This window comes from Tinamus guttatus, unplaced genomic scaffold (genome assembly GCF_059628265.1).
Source record: "Tinamus guttatus ecotype Peru unplaced genomic scaffold, ASM5962826v1 Tinamus_guttatus_pri_ptg000060l, whole genome shotgun sequence".
Lineage (NCBI taxonomy): Eukaryota > Metazoa > Chordata > Aves > Tinamiformes > Tinamidae > Tinamus > Tinamus guttatus.
In genome coordinates, this window is record NW_028288594.1 from 11,217,660 (window position 1) to 11,236,670 (window position 19,011).

General features: G+C 44.9%; 3 protein-coding genes across 3 annotated transcripts in view; 2 read left to right on the plus strand and 1 right to left on the minus strand.

Moving 5' to 3' along the window:
- LOC104580026 (glycerol-3-phosphate dehydrogenase 1-like protein) overlaps positions 1-19,011 on the plus strand; it is a 320,964-nt gene that overhangs the window by 91,075 nt on the left and 210,878 nt on the right. The window lies entirely within an intron of this gene.
- CEP70 (centrosomal protein 70) lies at positions 35-10,989 on the plus strand. The gene is made up of 16 exons (XM_088519422.1): positions 35-43; positions 502-601; positions 761-884; positions 1,212-1,392; positions 1,684-1,853; positions 2,984-3,043; positions 3,799-3,895; positions 4,287-4,375; positions 4,978-5,052; positions 6,258-6,336; positions 6,747-6,917; positions 7,475-7,621; positions 8,136-8,304; positions 9,301-9,415; positions 10,345-10,424; positions 10,822-10,989. Exons 1-16 carry the CDS (start codon positions 35-37, stop codon positions 10,881-10,883), a joined length of 1,728 nt encoding a protein of 575 aa, XP_088375548.1. The 3' UTR covers positions 10,884-10,989.
- Positions 12,136-19,011, minus strand: part of ESYT3 (extended synaptotagmin 3) — a 28,044-nt gene continuing 21,168 nt past the window's right edge. Inside the window, exons 16-23 of the mRNA XM_088519423.1 lie at positions 18,498-18,584; positions 17,519-17,668; positions 16,772-17,205; positions 15,720-15,809; positions 15,216-15,347; positions 13,864-13,969; positions 13,216-13,265; positions 12,136-12,324 (exon numbers count right to left, since the gene is read on the minus strand). Of these exons, the coding sequence (XP_088375549.1) occupies positions 12,288-12,324; positions 13,216-13,265; positions 13,864-13,969; positions 15,216-15,347; positions 15,720-15,809; positions 16,772-17,205; positions 17,519-17,668; positions 18,498-18,584 (1,086 nt within the window). The 3' untranslated portion in view covers positions 12,136-12,287. The remainder of the gene's footprint in view (positions 12,325-13,215; positions 13,266-13,863; positions 13,970-15,215; positions 15,348-15,719; positions 15,810-16,771; positions 17,206-17,518; positions 17,669-18,497; positions 18,585-19,011) is intronic.

Below are 19,011 nucleotides of genomic sequence, written 5' to 3' on the forward strand. Positions count from 1 at the left end.
CCGCCCGAGCCGAACCGAACCGCACCCGCTCGCCATGGCCGAGGTACAGTACTGACCCCTGCTTCCAGTTTACATATTTATATATATGTGTATATACGTGTGTATGTTCTCATCCAAACGTTGTCATGAGGCCTCGGCCACGCTGATGCCCCGGGGCAGGAGGGCAGCAGCCTCCCCCCACGCCTGGGCCGGCTCTTTGGAGTAGAGAGAGAATTTGTTTGTTTAGTATTTACATCTTTTTTTTTTTTTTTTTTTTTAATCATTTCTCTCTAAAACTGCAAATACAGCAACGGGGGAAATGGGATATTCTCTATACGGTTCAGTGTATTCTTCCTCGTATCTTTTTTGCAGATTATTCTGAAAAGCCTCTAAAGGCCACCTGTAGCGAGTGCAGCTTGTTATGGTGGTATTTTATTTCAGGGGCATTTGCTATCTCTCCCATGACGGGAGACGTGAGCTGATGTTCCGCGCTCAGGTTCCCGTCTGTTGTTGTTCCCGCAGCAGGAGAAAGCGGAATGGGAGAACTTGAACAGGCTGTTAGTGCATCATGGGTTGAAACCTGTGAGCTTTGCTGCCGCGGCAAGCAGCAGACACACGTCAGGTAAGGGCATGCTGGTTTTACAAGCTTCTGTATTTAAAAACGTAGACCCAAGTTCATAAACCATCCTTAAAGCTGTTATTTCCAAATGCAAGCAGAGACACATCTTCTCCAGTTGCCAAAATCTTCCGTTATGACTTTGTTTATTCTAAATATCTCCAGATGCGATCGTCTTAGACAATCAGTCTTCTCAGGGGATAAGACTTGCCTTAAAAACGCTGGTGGAAGACACGGAGCGACAACAGAAAATGATGCATGGGCTTATGGAGACGAATCGCCAGCTTAGGTGAGACCCGGCGCGCCAGACTCGGTGCTCACGCAAACCAAAGTGTGGCTGGTGCCCCCTCTTTCTCTCTATTTGAGCTCGTGTCACGTGTGAGACTCGAGCCCTTTTGTGGGATTTTTGTGAAATGTGGCAATATTGGCCTGGTTCCTCTCGGGCTGTTCTATCATTTCATCTGCTGCTTCTTCACATAGTAAAATAACTCCCATAGTAACAGCCCATGGCAGCAGGTGAGTGTTAACAAATATGGTCTGTCAGACCTGTGCTTCCTTCACTGTATTTGTGCAAGTAATTTGTTCTAAGCCAAGGTTTGAATTTTGTTTTGATCAGAGATGAGGTACGCCAGGAGCGAGGTCGGGCATCTCGGCAAGAACAACGGGCTAACGATTTGGAAAACGTGGTGAAGAACATTAAGTCCAAGATTTGTCAGCTGGAAGATGAGACGATAGCCAGGGTTTGCCAGCAGCAGAATCAAGTCAAAGAACTTCAAAAAGACCAACAAATTTCACAGGTAATTCAGGTAATCCTATTTGAGAACTCAAAACTTTTGATTTTTAATTAAAGGCTCCAAAAATAGTGATACTGGTCAAAATAAATGCAAGTTTGTTCGCTTCTTCTTTTTTTTTTCCCTAGTTCTTATCTAAGATAAAAAAAAATACACACATCCTGCTTCTAATGGCTCCTCAGTATGGCTAGAAAACAGCTACAGAGCTTCTTTGCGAGCAGGTGCCTGCTAGGCATGTACAGCAGTGTCTCCAGTATATTAGATGAATTTCAGGATGCTCCCATTGTCTGTTCACAGGTGAAGTACCAACAGCAACAGGAAAAGCTGCGAGAACAGGAGGAGACTATTGCCCATCTGCAGAGGGAGCTGCACAAGGCTGGGGTGGAGGAGCAGCAACGTGTCGCTGCTCAAAACAAAATGTTCTGCCAGTTCTGCAAAAGAGCACCCAAGTCTCTTCTGGATCAGCAGTATGCAATTTTCTTCCACTGTTACACTGATGAATGGCCTCTAACATTAACGGAGGAAACACATTTTAGAATAACTGGTATCGATATTTTGATTTTTTTAAAAAGTGGAGTGTCAGCTGCAATGTGAATCCTTATAGGGTTTTTAGTTCAGTAAACTTTTCTTGTGTATTGGAAGTGAGCTACTTTAAATTGTTGTAGAAAAGGAAAAAATACAGCCACTGTACACTAGATGTCAGCAAAGAAAAGGGAATGTTTAGTCTGGAACTGTAGCACCCACTAGGGTGATTGCATTCCGGGATTTTTTTTTTTATTTTTAAATGTAAATCTTCAAACACAAATCCTTTAATTTCGGTAAGTACCTAACTGGAGGCTCACTGTAAAGCTTTGTGGTAACCTCCATGGATTTTTTGAGTCCTCTGCTCTGTCCCTTTTATGATAAGGTCCCCATACATCTACTCAAAAGTTAGAGTTTGCCTGCTTTTAGACCTCCGACACCCTGCACTTAACTGTGTTGCAGTGGCTGCATCTGCCAGTTTTGCCTGGCAATGTTAACCTGGAATGCAATCCAAAGGAACTGTGCAGCCCAGTGTTTCTCACAGTGCCCTCGCTAGACAAGAAGAGGAATCACTGAGTTTGGTTCCCTTCATTTTCTCACCTATATCTCCAAACCAGGAAAATCTCAGTGTCCCAAGAATAAAGGTAGTTTCTTTGCTGTTCTTTTGGTTTGGCTTTATTCTTTGTAACTGCACATCTTAAACACTTCAGTTTCTCTCCAGCCATATCTCCCTCAATGGCCTCTGCAGTCCTAGAACCTGGGATGGGTGCCAAGTTGCCAGCCTTGCTGGGTAAACAGAGCCACGAGGTGGGGAGGCTCTCGGGAAGGTTTAACTCCTGTCTCCTGAATAATTTGGCCGCATTTAGTCTGGTGCAGCAGTAATGTCCATGTTCCTCTGCTGTGGAAGGCAGCGACTGTGTTCAGTGTAAGAGAGTGCTACTGTTTGATGCAGTCACTGTGAAACACAGTGCAGTTGTGTCAAGTTGTCCTGTACGTATGAGCTGACTACAAAATCTTTAAGGCATGATTTTTTGATAATATTAGAACCTCAGTGTACCATTTTTCTTTTTTGCAGGTTTCTTTGTCTGATTGATTATTATGAATCACAAATTAATCAAATGAAGAAGGAGCTAAGGTATGAGAAATCTTTAATACTAATCTCCAGTAATGCCTCATGTCTTGCTGTTCAGAGTTTGGTGATGTGCTCCTGTTCAAATAAGCAGGAACACTGCCATGGATCTCCTGCTGGAAAAATGGGAGTAGTGATTATGGGAGTTGTGATTATTCTTGTATAAAACATGTAATGGTAAACGTGGTGTATTCTGTGTTCCAGATGTCACTAACCTGTAAGAAACAGCAATGAACTGCATTGGTTTTGGAAATTTGGATTCGCCCTGGGAATAGCTGTCAGTCAGCCTAAGCAGTGAGGGAGGCAGTACTAGGAGGCTTGGGTATTTAGATACCTGAGCTATAATATATATGTGTTTTGCCCTCTGCTTTTGCAGTGCTTCACAGGCAGTTGTTACATTGGTAATGCTCAGGTGATGATCTCCCAAGACTAAAGAAATACTGGATTTGAGCTCTGTCATGGTGCCTATATGGTACAAAGCAACTCAGCAGATGCCTGAGAGTCATTCCCAGAATTTGAGATAATCGAAGTGGAACTTGCTTGTACTGGAGTTTCTTTGGGGGAATAAGTATACTCAATTAGTATATGAAGCAGTGTCCCAGGTAATTGAGAGGAGCAGCGGCAATTAGGGCAGAATTATTATTCTGTGTATTTTGCAATTTATAGACATGTCATTATGATACAAACTGCTAACTAGAACAACTTAGTTCTTTGTGGTAATTGAATTTCAGTAAGGTGCAACAATTTGTTTTTCCCAATAGGCTATTCAAAAAAGATGAAGATCATGTACAGAGAGAAGAAAAAAAGGAAGAATTCTTAAATTTAGATGCTTCACCCAATTATAGAGCACTACTTACGGTATGGTAATGTTAAGAATAAATCACTGCAGAGCTCTAAATGGTAACCCTTGAAAAGCCACACAGAAATACATGTTTTGTTTTGCTTTTCATGTCCTTGTTCTCATCTTGTCTTCTTAGTTTGTAATCTTTTCTGAAAAAAAAAAATTATGCAGATTCAGTTCTGTATTGAGAAGTTTCTTTGCTGAGGACCGAACAGGCCTCTCCCATCACAGGTGTGTGAACGTGTCATCTGTGATCTAGTGCAGCGTGTTCTTGATAGTTACTCATCTTTGCTAAATGGGTCTAGAAAGCAGGCGGGAATCTCTCTCGACACACACACTTCATAGTGTTCCCAGTTTGTTGGTTATGGAATGCGTGAAGTACAAGAAATAATGCCCTCTATGTTGCAGTCTTTCCAGAATCAACTTATTGAAACAAAAGCCAGGAATGAGCAGCTTTTGCTTGAAAATACAAATCTCAAGAAAGATTTGGAACTAAGGTGAGACAGGATAAATGTCACGCTTTGTAAAGGTACTTCAGCAGACATTGCTTTCAAAGAAAGAAACCCAAGGCACCAGCAGTTGTAAAAGTGTAGTTCATAACCTGCCTTTAATTAATAGGATACAGCAGGAGCAATCAACTTTCACTCCCTACACTGCTAGTGATGACTGTAAAGTGGTTATTTTGTTGTGGAGTGTCTGACAATTGTATTATATATTTGCACTTTATTTAGCAAAAGCAGTAAAAGTGCATGTGGGTTGAGCCTGAGTCCTTGGTGAGCTGACTGCCCCAGTGTGCTTACAAAAACTCACCCTTTGTGCTAGTGGCATTACTGCTAAGCGTGATTTCCACCCCAAAACTGCTGGGCCGGGTAAAGCTGCAGAGCTTTTTAGTAAGAAAACAATCGGATCCACTTTTTTTTTTTTTTTTTTTTTTTTTTTTTGGTATGGCGTTATAAAGTGTCATGCAGAAATGTTGAAGAGCTTCCTCTCCAGAATGAGGATGCAGCACGGGCAGAGCTCTCTACTGCTCTTCTTGAGTGAGATTTATTGCTGACTGCAAATGCCAGGCGTATAATGTGGTTCTTTCTCTTTCCAACAGACCAACTGCACAGGAACTCAAACTTTACAAGCACCAAGTGAAGAAACTAGAAAAAACTTTAAAGAAAACTATCCAGTAACTATATTTCTTCAGTAATTTTCATGAATTCTCTGAACTTTTAAAAGCAAAGATACTCTGCAACCTGTAATGTGGGTAGTGGCCTATGCAGTATTTACTTTAGAGTGGGCTTGTAGACAGACAGCAAATTCTACTGTTGCTCCAAAGATTCCCCGTGAATCTGAAGTGGGACGTGGTGCCCAGATAGGGGGGAGTGCCCAGCAGCTTGTCTCTTTTATTGATTTTTGTCTTTTGGGGTTTGAATGCTGTCATAGGCCATGGGGATGGGACCAAAGTACGATATTTGCAACTTAACAAGCTAAAAATAAGTTATCGGTTGCATTGTGGATTGTGAAGGATAGTTATTTGTCTTAGTCATTTATTCTGCACTATTAGAATTGCCAAAAAGTTTCAGCTACTGCTGATCTAAGAAGCTTTGCTTGATGAGTGTTTTTTTTTTTTCCTGAAACACTGCTAAGTGCATTAATGCATTAATAGTAGAGCTCCAATATTATTAGAAGGTCTCTTTATCTCTAATTTGACTTTAATCATGTGTGCATGTGTATACTGGATACTAAATATTTTGTAGCATAGTACATTTCCTGAAAAAGACATTACTTGAACTTTAAAAATGCTTGTTTTTTTTTTTTTTCATTTTACACTGAGTATATTTGAATGGTCTCTCATCTCATTCAGTAAATATGACTCAGATGGTTGTTTTTAGACCAACAGTTGTCTCAAATATGACAAGAAGGGTAATGAGCTCTATATGCTAAGTTGGCCAGGCAGCAGTAGGTGAAGAATGTGAGCCCACAGAGTGCTATAAAAACAGCCAAATGGCTGTGTGGTTGACAGCAGGAAATCTGATTCCTTTCAAGTAAAATTCTGGATTTCAACTCCTTTACTATCATAGAACTTCCAGTACCTGTACAGCTGGTACAGCTTCTAAATTAACAGGCAGTCTGGATTAACATCAGCCTGGTAACTTGAGATACATTTATGCTATTTACATTAAGTATAGTATTTTTCAAACGGTTTAATTTGATGAAATTTTATTGTCAGGCTTCACAAAACAGAGATTTTTAACTTTGTAGGCACAAGTGTATACGTTACACCCGTACCCCTCAATCAAGTTCTCAAATCCGTAGTTCCCGAACGGAGCGGAAAGCGGCATCTCCTGCTGCGGGTGCTTGCAGGGCTAACCGGCTGTGTTTCGCACGCAGGTGTTCGGGGAGCAGCGCTGCAGAAAGGCTACACGGCAGCGACGCCGCCACGCGCGGGGCCGGGCTGCAGCACTTGCAGGTGGGCAGGTCGCAGCCACGTTGCCGGCACCTGCAAAATGTAGCTTTTTATGGTTATGGTTTCAAAAATGCCTGAGGAGATAGTGGGGTTTATTTTTCTTTGAATAAGGAAAGCAAATGTAATGAAGGTGAGCAATATGTAAGCTGTGTAAGTAACAATGTCATGAGGGGGTGAATGTTAAATATCCCTGAAGGGGAAGTGTATTTGCATTACTTTAATATTTCTTCTAGCTAGTATGTTTTTAAGTCTTTGACCATATTACACATTGAGTGCATTTTAAAAATTCAGCTATAATAACATGCTGAAGTTGTTAATGATGTTTAGACTAAATTATGACTGTGGTGGTATGTGGTTCTGTTATAAGATGCTGTGGATTTCCGAGCAGTAACAGCATTTATTTGGTATTGTAGGTTTTGTCCAGTATTGATGCTGTTATAAGAAGTCCAAGAGCTCCTCCACTAATATCCAGGCACAGTAAAGGGCCAGTCCAAAATGGTGTTAAAGAAAATGGACAGGAATGTGGATTTGAGCACCTTCTTCCCACTATAGAAATGTGGGCAGATCAGCTAATGGCTGTAAAGGTAACACACAGACTTTGCTTGTGCATGTGTGTATGTAGCTCCTATTTTCTGACTTTGTGGTGTTAAATTTTAAAAACAATTCTGTTCTCTATTTGTGCACCACTTTAAAACATAGTAAGTAAAAAATACGCAGTGTGTACAGGCCCAGTACATTCTTTGCTGTGTTTATTGTCTGTTTTTGTTCACTGTCTGAGTCCCTAGGAACACATGCAAGCTTGGAGCCTGTTACTTTTCACATTATTGATGATGTGTTCTCTCTCTCTTTTGTCTTGCCCGAAGAATAACTTCTTGATTTAAATACAAGTCTCTGTGACTTAGTGGTCTAATATTTACAGAAGCAATAAAATACAAAGTACTTTTGTTTTCAGAACATCAATGCTCTTGTTAAAAAAAAAAAAATGAACGTAGGCAAGGTTTTCTGTATAAATTCATTTACTGTCTGCAATACTGTCTGTATTGTTTTTGCATATGAGAAGTAGAAGATCTGCTTGATTCTATAGTAAAAAACAACTTTAAGCTGTTACTTTAATAACAGTCATGTCCCCTCCCTTTAAAAGGATTTGCATCGGTCCTTGAGAAAACTGTCTCTGGAAGTGGTGCCCTGGCACACTACAAATGCCCAGGATAACAGGGAGGCTGTACGAGTTGAAGACCTGCAGTTCATAGTAGATGCAATGTTAGAAGAAATGGAAAATAAGGAGAAGGTAATTCCTACCAGGGATCTATAACTGAAAGTTACTCGGGAATTCTTAAATGGTTTCTTCTCATGCTGCTTAGATAAGTGCATTTGAACGCCCTGTGGGGTTGCAGAAATAGCTGCTTGAATGTATTCAATAGTCAGGCTGTTTTAATGCGAAGCATAAATGAATCGTGGTGAGGACGGTGCTTTAATCAGTCGTGTGAAGAGCAATGAATCTGCATTGCCCTGCGGTCTCCCAGGGACTGTCCTGTTCAGTCTGTTTCTCGGTGAGCACTGAGAATGCATAAACATGCTCACCAAGCAACAGAAATGGAAGCTTTCAAAAGAACATTTTTTGGTTTGCTGGGAATCTGTGTCTGAAAACCCTCTTTAAAATGTGTCCTAGGATATTACAATATTTGAAATGCCTCTATTTAATAAGGGAGGTTACACCCGTTTTTCTTCATGAACTAGTTTCAAGAATGTCTTGTGGTTTAAAAGAAGCAGTAACTTTGACCAACGATTCCTGCTTGTTCCAGAGCAGCCAGAGCCCGTCCTTGCAAACGCTGCTGGCGATTGTCTCCCACTTCCAGAAGTTGTTTGATGTGACCTCCCTGCACGGCGTTTACCCACGAATGAACGAGGTCTACACGAAGCTGGGGGAAATGACCAACGCTATGAGGAACCTCCATGAGCTCCTGGAACTAGGTAAGGATTTACTCTTAGCGTGCGTTCAGACTCCTGCAGGAGTGAGAAGCTAAGTGACAGCCTCATCTCTATACAGAAAATACATGGAGCTGCTTAGAAATCAATCAAGTGGGTATGTTCTTGACTGTTCATAGCAAAAGTATCTTGGTGTCAATTGGGAGTGTAAATAGGAAAAACTTTTTATTTGTAAGCTGTTCGTTGTATTAGCAGTTGCATGCCCCGTTCTCGGAAGCCTCTTATTCTGCTAAACCCATTGAAAAAAGAAGCTGAAGCTGAGAGCTAAGTACTCAGACCTGCATAGTTATGTCGAGGTACCCGTTCTCTTGCAGTTTTGTTGCAGAGCAGTTGCCCTTAGTCTTCCCTGAACTCCTGCTTTTAAAGCCTTGGCACCTCCATGGGTTTGGAGCCCGAGGGCAAGGCTCCTGGAATGGCAAGGGCTCTTCTTGAGCCCCGCTCCAAGCAGGAGGACGGGAGGAAGCCCATGGCCAGGGAGCTCCGTGTCCACATGGCTTCAGACTAGGCCCTCTGCAACTGCTGCAGCGAGGAGAGGCCGGGGGCGTCTGGGGCATTGATCAGAGCAGCCAGGGCAGGTAAAACCCAACATTGCACCAGAGTTCTGGCTAACAAGCAATTACTTACGGAGCAGGTTCCTTGTTGGCCTGTACCATATACCTACTTACGCCGTGTTACAGGAACCTGGTAGAGGTCTAGTTGGCTTTCTTCCCGCTGACAGGCTGGCATGCCCTTCAGAACCACCCCGGTGTGAAAACTGGCACCTCTGCCAAGGGCTCCAGTTGCTGAAGGACGCGTGAGCAATCCACCACCTCTGGTACCATAGGTTTATTTCTGAGCACAAGTGCTTCATTTTCTGTGAAGAAAGGAACTTGTGCACCCAGAGATGTGAAAGCCAAACGAAACCAAGGTACCAGCAAGAAGTGAGTTAGGGCTCAAGTACTTTCCTGCTATTAGTCATGAAGTGTTTGTTTCTTTTCACAGACACCTCTGCTCCACCCACGGTGGTAGTGGATACTGTTGGGAAACTGTGTGACATAATCAATGAAAATGTGACCGAGCGAGTGCAGCAGCTCCTGGGGACCCAAGACATCCACAGGTATTTGGGGCTGCTGCACGGGTGAGAACTCTCTAAACCTCACGTTTAGCAATTGGAAGAACCGGCTCACGCAAATACCGAAGGTGGCTTTAATCACCTGCAACAAAGTTAGAAAGCTGAGACAGGAAAGGAGCTGTTATTAGAGGAAACAAATCCTTGAATACTTCCAATTGGATAAAGCTGCTAAGGAGAAAAATAAAGGCCAAAAGCCTCCAAAGCACCTTTTTGGCTTTCCTGGATAGTGTGATAAAATAAGTCTTTTAAAGATGTCCTTCATAAGGAGACATAGTAAATGCTGCATGTGCATGGGCATGAGCAAGCGTTGCAGGATTTCAACTGCACTATTAAAAGTCTATTAGTTGTGGTGACTTCCTACAAATATTTTATGAACTGGACAAATCCCATCTTCTTCAATGGATGAAAAGATACAGACTCTAAGAGCTTAGGTTCAGAATTTGCCCTGCAGGAGTACAAAAGATGGGTTGTGGGCAATAGCCCACGCTAGGACTATTTTCCCCACTATTTCTCTTCTCTCCTTCGCAGTTTGAACTAGAGAAAGTTGCTTGTAAAAGATTCCTTGTGCTCTGCCTCTGTTGCAGCTGCATCAGCCGCCCCCACACAGCAGGTCAGCCCTCACAGAGGTCTAGCCCCAGAGGCCCAGGGCACGAGCTGAGGTGGAGAGGGAGGGTGAACACACAGCAGAAACGGTGACGTTTCCGAGTGGAACATTACCAGCAGCTAATCTGTGGACAATTAACAGCTGTTAGCTGCAGGTTTCACACCTCAAGAATGTATGTTTGGCATAGCTGGACTTGCACCCTATTTTGTAGCGTGGTTTTCAGGAACTTAATGGCAGAGTATGGCATGAGAGTCAAGGAGACAACATGTCTTTGCAGCTCTGGTCTGATGGTGTCACTTGCACATTTCAGTATAATCAATAAGCTGGAAGAACACGAGTGCTTCTTTCCGCCCTTTCAAGCTCTCATTCAGGAGCTGCTCTGCCTTCTAGGTAAGTCACCTTTGCAGCAACAACCTGTTACCTTCATACTACACTTTCCCCCTGTTCCTCAAATTTTAAATAGTTAATAAGCACTTTTTCTACTCCTGCTGTGAAAATCTAGGAAGGTGTGAGGAAAAGATGCTACAACTTTTACTCTCACTTTTCTATCTTTTCACAGCACGTGAGCAAAATGCAAGTGAAGTTCTCTTTGAAAATGGGACTGCATGTGTTCAATCCTGTTATCCATTAGATAAGATAGAAACATCTGCACTGAAAGCACTAATATGTTTGAGATTTTTCTCAGTGGTACTTGCTTACCGGTTTTATTTCTGAACATTGAAGCTAGACTATTGGTGGACATTCTATATCTACCTGCTTTACTACTTTGCTTTTTGTTTTGTTTCAGAAATCAGTAACCTGGATGATATTTTACCTACCGTGAAAAACTTGAAATTGGCAGCGAGTTAAGTGTGTGTCTTGTCTGCCCTACCACAAGGTCTCTTTCTCATGAACGTATCACGTAAATGACACACAGCTACCTCTAGCCTTTGTGACCCTAAGGGACAGTTCCAGAATATTTCAGAATATTCAGAATAAATAAAGGCTTAACTTCATCCCTCCATTTTTTTTTTTCTATAAATAATTGTTTGATGGTCAGTGCAAGTCCAGCAAAGGCTTCTTATAGCCGCAGGTACCTGGTCTAGTAAGTTACAGAGATAGAGAACTGCTAGACCCTGCTCTCAGGCTAGGAAAACAAACCCCTGCCACGTCAGAAAATAGATAAAACCCCCGTGTGTAGCGAGGGGGGTACAGAGTAAGCAGCACAACCACAGTGCTCTAACTGCCTCTTTCAAAATGCCCTACACATCTTCCCATAAGTTTGAGATTGGAGTTAATGACACTCTCCTCTCCTCTGCTATTTACCTGACTCCATGCTCTCCAATTTGGACTGAACATTGTTGATCAGTGAGTATTCTCTCTGGTGTTGGGTTGACAGACTACCTTCGTGTAAGCTCCTCTGAAAATACTTGAGGGTTCCTTCAGAAGGCAGTTTGTGGCTTTCTCCATGGAATGGATTCGGGTTTCATGGTCTCCTTCTAAAAGTCAGTCTTAGAAAGGCATAGATCAAGTTTCTAAAGCAAGACATTTAGAAGTTTATTGTACAGAACAGGTAGGTACACTGAATTTCTGAAAATACTTCCCTGTATTTCACTCTTAGGTTATTAAGCTTAGTTTACAAAACTGTGCTGCTCCTCAGGCAGAATGCTTTACTATCACTTACAAAATGGTTTGTAACAAAGAACAAAACTTGTTAAGGCATCACAAACTAAACCTTAATGGTATCTTGGTAAAGTAAACCTGCTTTGTGGAACCTCATTAGATACATACCAGCAGCAACAGTCTAGGATACTTGAAGTGGACTATTCATTTCTTACTTTCTCAAAGCCAACTGCCATTAAACACTTTGAATGACATTTCTGAAGCCCCATCGGTGAAGGATGTTGTTTAAAAAACTTATTTCACAGGTACAGTGCTTCCAACAACATAAAATCTTGGGATAGTAGAACTGCCCAAGCAGAGCAATGATGTGTAGCTGACTGCAGCTAGAATAAGTGAGTCTTGCACCTGAAGTTAAGAGTTTCATCCTTAAGGGTTCCTTAGGGAAAGTATGCCAGAACATAAGTGTCTCTTGCTAGTTAAACTTATTTACTTAAATAAGAACTAATTGCTTAGTAGCATCTTTTAAATATACATGTCCTGAATAGGAAAGTGCTCCAAATTTGCAGTGACTGCTCAAAACACATTAATTACAAAAGATATGTACATTTGTATAAACTTTACAAATTAGTAACTTATGCATATGAGAAGAAATCAGCTTTTCGTGCGTCTGCTTCTTGTCAGCTCATACCTGCAAGACAAATACAGCAAGCAGTTAAAACAGTCACAGCCTTTTAATAGTTTTGAGGAGAGGGAGCCGCTTTGGTGCTCGTGGAGGCAGTGGGACAAGGAGAGCCCCGCGACGGCCTCACGCCTCAGCTCTGCGCCGGGACCTCAGCACGAGTCATTTTGGTACTGCCCAGACCTGCTGGGTGCTGCACGAGGCCCAGGCCTGAGCCAGGCCCCAGGGAATTCCCCAGGGAATTCCTTTTCCCGGCTGGCTGAGCAGCAGCATCTCATCCTCGTGGATGGCAGCTGCTCCCCTACCGCCCCAGCTCCTGCAGCTCTGTCTTGGAAGCAGAAGGAAGAGCTACAGCTGGTAACAACAGCCTTAGCGGGGGAAAAGAACAGGTTCCTCCTTTTAACCTCAGACCAATGCTTAAGGTTTTTAAGCCTGAACCACAAAGAACACAAAACCGTGAAGGGCTTATCACAGCAACCTTTCAAAATGCTCTGTAATTATAGTTTTATCCTATTTATATGCATTGCTGAACAGAGTATTAGTTAGGATCTCTCTCCACCTTACAATTTGTTACAGGTATACTTTAATAAACATAATCCTTTTACATTTATTTCCCAGTGGCTTTTATTGTAACTTAAAATATGCTAAAGACTGAGAAGAATTTGTCATGTAGGCTCTTATTAAGAGACAGACACTTTCAGAGGGCAGATATTGCACTAATAACTGGATTAACATAAAAATTTGATAAAACTACCAGATTAGTTCAGGTCAGTCCAGTGTTGGCCTACAAAATATTCTCCTTGCTCTCCAAATTACACAACCCATTTACCATCCCTCCAGCACGCATTCAGAAGAAAGCAATTAGCAGGGTTTGAAAGGATGACGATGAAACAAACTTACCATTGGGCAAAACCTTTGATTAAGTCTTCCTGGGACAGGTCAATCCGCACCTTTAAAAAGCACATTTTATTTTATTATTCAGCATACACGTTTATTGGCAAAGTTAGTGTCCGCCCAGTCAGCTGGGCTTTAATTCTAGGGGTCCACGGAGAGGAGCTTTGCACATTTCCAAAACACGGGCATGAGGCAGCCCCAGCACTGAAGCTCAGTTTCTTAATAGCACTACTTGGAATTTTTCCATCATGAGAAATGTAGAAGAAATGGGGGAAAAAACAGCACATAAAAGTTCACAGAAACCATGAGCGTTGCTGGACAACTGTAGCTTTTAATCAGAGGTTATTCTTGGCTTCATGTTTGCACTAATTGAGGGATTGCCCCAGAGGGGCAGTGGAGCATCCCAAGAGGCACATTTTTATTTCAGGAATACCCCTTTCCAATGAAATAGGGTGCCTTATCCATCACGTGAGACCATCCAAACTTCTGCAGGGTTGTGGTTTGATAAAGGATGAAAATTTGGCAGAAAAGAAAGTTGCTTTCAGATTGCTAGTGCTACTATTCAGTATTAGTTACTAAATTGCAGTTTGAGATTGGGAGAGCCTCCCCGCAGGTTCAGCTGCATTGGCAGCAGTGTAACTGGTTTCAACTTACCCTTCCCAGTTCCTTCCTTTCCAGTGAAATGAACGGCTTGCTGTTCTTCACTGCGATGTCAAGGCTCCTTTTCTTAACTTCTTCCAAAGATTCAAAAAATTCAAATCTAAAAGTAAAGTTTTGAGAGGAGAGACTTAAGGCAAAACTCTAAATTGAGTTAAAACCCTTTACTCATTGGTGGCCAGAACGCAGTAATTTTAGCCGAGAAGGACCACAGCTCCATGGAGTGACCTTTACAGCACAGACGAACCACAGCCGGAGTTCCAAGAAGCTTTTCTGTTTGCAAACCCCGAGAACACTGTTGCCCAACCACAGCATGTTTTAATAGGATAAGAAACTGGTTCAGAGGACTGACTTTAATCCACATGTGAACAAAGCCTATTCTCCACAGAGCAGAAAAGCCAATTTAATAGTTAGATTTTATTAGCATTCTATGCAAGCTCTTCCAGGCTTCATGAATGAGCGTGACATTCTGTGTACGACCAGACTCCACGCCGTGCCAGGGGCTGAAGGAAATCACACATCCAGATGAGATGCTATTTACCAACAATTTTCCCCTGCATGGAAGATCAGCATGTTTTCCATTCAACATCTATTACTCAGAGGAAATAGCAGAGCCAAAGCCCCGGGTTTACAGAGCAGGCTCATACCACATTAAAGGCCAACAAGGGAAGCAACTTGTGGCAATTACATTCTTAATGAGTCTGACTCAGGCCTGGCACACATCATTAATACGAAGCCAGTTTTGTCCATGCTAAATCCTTTTGGTTCTGCCCACCTAAATAGTTTTCCTGCAAGTCAGAGCTGTAAGACAGGTAATGTGTTTGGCAGCCCAGTGTTGCTGCATGAGTTATGCTTAATTGAGGATGTACAGGATCTGCCAATACCGGGGGCGAGGGGACAGGGATCCTACTCCTAAGAAGTGCTGCATGGGCTGGCACTGCCTCACTGGAGTCCTTTATATTTTGGCCTCTGGCTTTGGGGAAGATGTGAGAATCTGCAATAGGCCAAAGCAGCAGCATGAGCAGAGAAGCAGGTTGAATTAGGTCCAGAATTGGAAAGATTAACTCTGCAGTGGCCCAGGTTAACACAGAAGGGGGACATGTGACACAAGCAGCACCCGGCAGCTCCTGGAGTCAGGGAAGAGGGTGAGGAGGGGTCTGCTCCCGCGCAGGGCGAGCGATCCTGTGCTCAGGGAGAAGCCAGCCCTGACTACTTGCAAATCACAGAGCAAGGGCTGCTTTTACAGAAAAGCGTTCCCATTGCACAATCCTCCAGCTGCATACCTCCTGGGAGTCACTGAACAGGTATTGCAACTACTTCGGCAGCAATTGTAATTAATAACGTCTTACTTTTCGTCATACTGGGGGTTCAGAGTCCTTTTCTTCACTGAGGTCTTCTTTCTGCTTGTCCATCTTCTATCTGGAAGCAGGTATATGCGAACATAGGGATCTACTCCGCGATTACAAGAGGGCACTAAGTTTCTGTTAAAAGAAGCACAGTGTTGACAAGCAGGACAACTTCTCTCACCGTGTGACTCATGACAGGTTGTGACTTAGGATCAGACCCACCCTCCACGAGCAAAACGTGTCTATACCTCGGAGCTGGAATGCAAACAAACGCGAGGCCGTGAAGCTTCACAACACTTTCATTACTGAAAGCGTGGCCCTTGCAGGGCTACTTATATTAACATTCACGATTCAGCTGCAGGTGTCAGTCCTCGGCACGTACAGCTCCCTCGGACACCCCGAGCCTCCCATCAGCTGTCGCTGGTGCTGAGAGGCCCCCTGGGATGGGGAAGCCCCCGTACCTCCCTACCCCTGGTAGCAGCCAGGGCCTGGCATCCCCCCCGTTACCTGCAGCCGTTGACCAGCACGACGAGGCTCTGCCGGGCGGCCGCGTAGCGCACCGTGAGCTGGATCTCCCCCACAGGCACCGCGCTCCCGCTGCAAGACAGGCACAGCTCCTCAGCAGGGCTGCTTAAGGAAGCAGGCACAGCAGAGCCCAGAACAGGGCACGAGCTGCTGGGGATGCGTTAGCAAAACGGCTTTCACAGCACAATTACTTGTTCTGGCACCTTAAAGCTTGCTTTTTAGGTGGCTGGACCATAAAGCTGGCACAGAAACATAATTCCTGCCCACGCCAGCAGGGCGGTCCAGGTGCAGCTCTCAGGCTCCCGTTACAAGCCGAGTTGCAGATGCTACACAGCTCCTCTAAGAGTGCCTCTGTTTGCAAATCATGACCCTCTCAGTACCTCGCTCAGCCTGTTACTAAAGTGCTTCTGAGCAGTGCCTAACAACATTATGAATGAGCCCCTCTTCACAGCTACAGAATTGGCCAGCCCTGAAGTACTAAACTGAATGGATGGAGCTGGGTTCAATACTTGGGTTGATGCCTAGTTTGATGCTGATTTAATTGTGACAAACCTGTTTTTACTACTCTGTTCATTAAGGGTTCAGCTATCTCAGTTCTGCGCCCCTGGAAACCAGGTGAGGGATTCCCTCCTCCTGGATGGGAGAGGCTTTCTCTGCATCTGCACATTTAGCACTGTCCAGGGACACAATGCACCTATCTGGAAAACTCTGTTCACTGCATGACAAGAGTCTCAAAACTTACTGGGTAAAATACAATGTCCAAAATTTAAAGCAATGAGGAATGTTTATCCTGAGTTTAGGTTTTTACGTGATTTCAGACTTCCATTCACCAGTTTAAAGGGAAGTTGGGTGCTAAAGCCATGAGTGTTATGGGACCTTTTCTGCATGAAAGCCCGTAAGATAACACAAACTTAATGCAACTGAGACCTCAGACTCCAAGGGACTTAGCAGTCTGGAATCTACCCGAACGCAACAGCCTCCCATAAACCCCAGCCCTTCAGGAGAAGAACGGGTCAGCTGGGAGAACCACCTACTTATGAATGTCCAGGCTGCTGCTGCTCAGGTCAAAGCAGGAAGAGGGCAGGGAAGCCAGCGAGGCGACGCTGGGCGCGAGCCTGATCTCCTGGACGAGGGCCCGCGTGGGCACGGCCGCCCCCTTGCTCTGCAGCACGGCCGACAGCCGCGGCTCCGCGTCCTCCTCGCTGCCCGGCTCCGTGGCAGCCTCGCTGGCCGCAGGCTCTGCCGAGCTGCCCTCGGGGCCCGCGTCCTCCCCGCTCTCCTGCTCCGGCAGGGGCTCCAGCGCTGCGGAGTCCCGGCTGGCAGGAGGCGCTTCCGAGGCCTCCGGCTTTGGCGGGGGGACGCACGCGCGCCGGTTGCCCCGCTTCTCCGCGGCACGCGCAGGACCTTGTCTCGAGGCGCCGACACCTCCCTTCACCCTCTGCGCATCGGGTTCCTCCAAGCTCAGGGCCTAAAGACCAGGAACACTGCGTTAGAGAAGGCAGCGCTACCGTCTCTGGCTGCCACGTGGGTCAGGGTGCCCCCAGCTCAGCACCACTCGGCGCTGGCACCGCTCTGCGCTCGGGAAGCCTCCGGGGACGCTGCCCCCGCTGCTCCCACTCCAGGATCCTTCTGCGGGATCTTTCCGCGCTTTCACTCTTCACCTGCGAGGCAAAACTGCCCTCCTTCTCCTTCTCCCTGCTTCCTTTTTGCCCAGCTACAACTGGCAGTTTCCACTGGAAAAGCGAAGTGAATATGGAAAACAATTCCGGAAAACAACTTACTCGCAACACAAGTTTCATCTTAATGAAGCTGTCCGAACTGGAATGATCCAGCTGGAATCTCTGGTCCAGGGTCAGGTTTGGGTCCTTCAGTAGGTGGGACAGAGACACCACTGAAGTTCCCAGGATGCTATCCCGATCTTTGTCTTTTACCTAAAAAGAATATGTATATATATATATATTTATTATATAGCCAATTGGTAAGTACACCACTGGGAGAACAGTAAATAAAGGTACTTGAGACAGAGACCAAAACTAGCTTATTTACAGCATTTTATAAAAGGAACAGATTAGTATGCTTGGAGAAAACAAACAAGCAAAAAAACAAACAAACAAAAAACCAAAATCTCTAGATACGCATAGAAGTATCTTCATTAACAGAAAACTGAGGTCCTAGATCAACTTGAGTTTCCTTACTTGTTCTGGAGAAAGCATCTTCAACTCTGGATGCAGCTGGGATGGTGCCTGGTCTACCCTTTTGTGAGGTTTTTATAGTCACAGCTGTTTTGGCCTTTCTAGCCTCAATAGACCTTTGAGGCTCAAATCTGCTCCCACAGCGCCGGGAGCAGCCCCAGCCCTGGCTGTGACTGCGGTGACGACAGCGAGACACGGGACATCGGAGCAGGCAGGGTACCAGGGTCGGGAGCCAGGACTCCCGCTAAGGACTGCAGAAGGCTGCAACATGCAGGGCTTGCAGCGCTCCTGCCTGCCAAAAGCCTCCTTTGCAGCCAGAAATGTCCCATACTTTGTACCAAGACATTAAGCAGCACAGGATCCCTACAATGAGGGAGGTGCCAGCATCTTCTAACATGGATTTGCCTGTGCAACACGATGTTTCCTCCACCTTTCTAGCAGGATCATTTCAAACATGGGCCCCAGTAAAAGCATGCACAAGTGACCAGCACTGAGATTACACCATCCTAAAGGAGATTTCTCCCAACAAACATACATTAAGTGTTCCCAAGAAAGGCCCTTCGCTCACCTCGACGTGCAGGGACTGGGACTGAGCGCTGTGCACAAAGAAGGTGAAAGCCTGGCCCCACGTGGGGTCTTTGTTGAAGTTGCAGGTCTGCAACAAGAAGGTTGTGGCACAAACGTCAGCAACGCTGCGAGCGCAAACACCCCCAGGCACCGGGGAGGGCTGCAGCCACCCTCCCATTTTACCCAGGTGATGCTACATCCCAGCCTGGGGAGAGGAGGGAATTCCCTGGGAAGGCGTGTGCAGGAGCCCGGCCTCCTGGCAGGGAGGGAGCTAGTGCTGAGGGTGGAAATGCTGAAGGAGGAGCCGGGCAAGCGGTGCCGGGACCAGGACACTGCCCGGGCGCAGGCGTAGCAGCGTTGAGCGACCCACAGCTCTGGAAGGCTGGAAAGGGGGCCCAGCCTGGGAAAAGCAGGGGATACGGGGTGGGGAAAAGCCAAGAAAGGCAAAAATTCACACAGAACCTAATTTCTGGTTGAAGATGAGGAAATGAAGGAAAAACAGCAAGTTTCAGTGC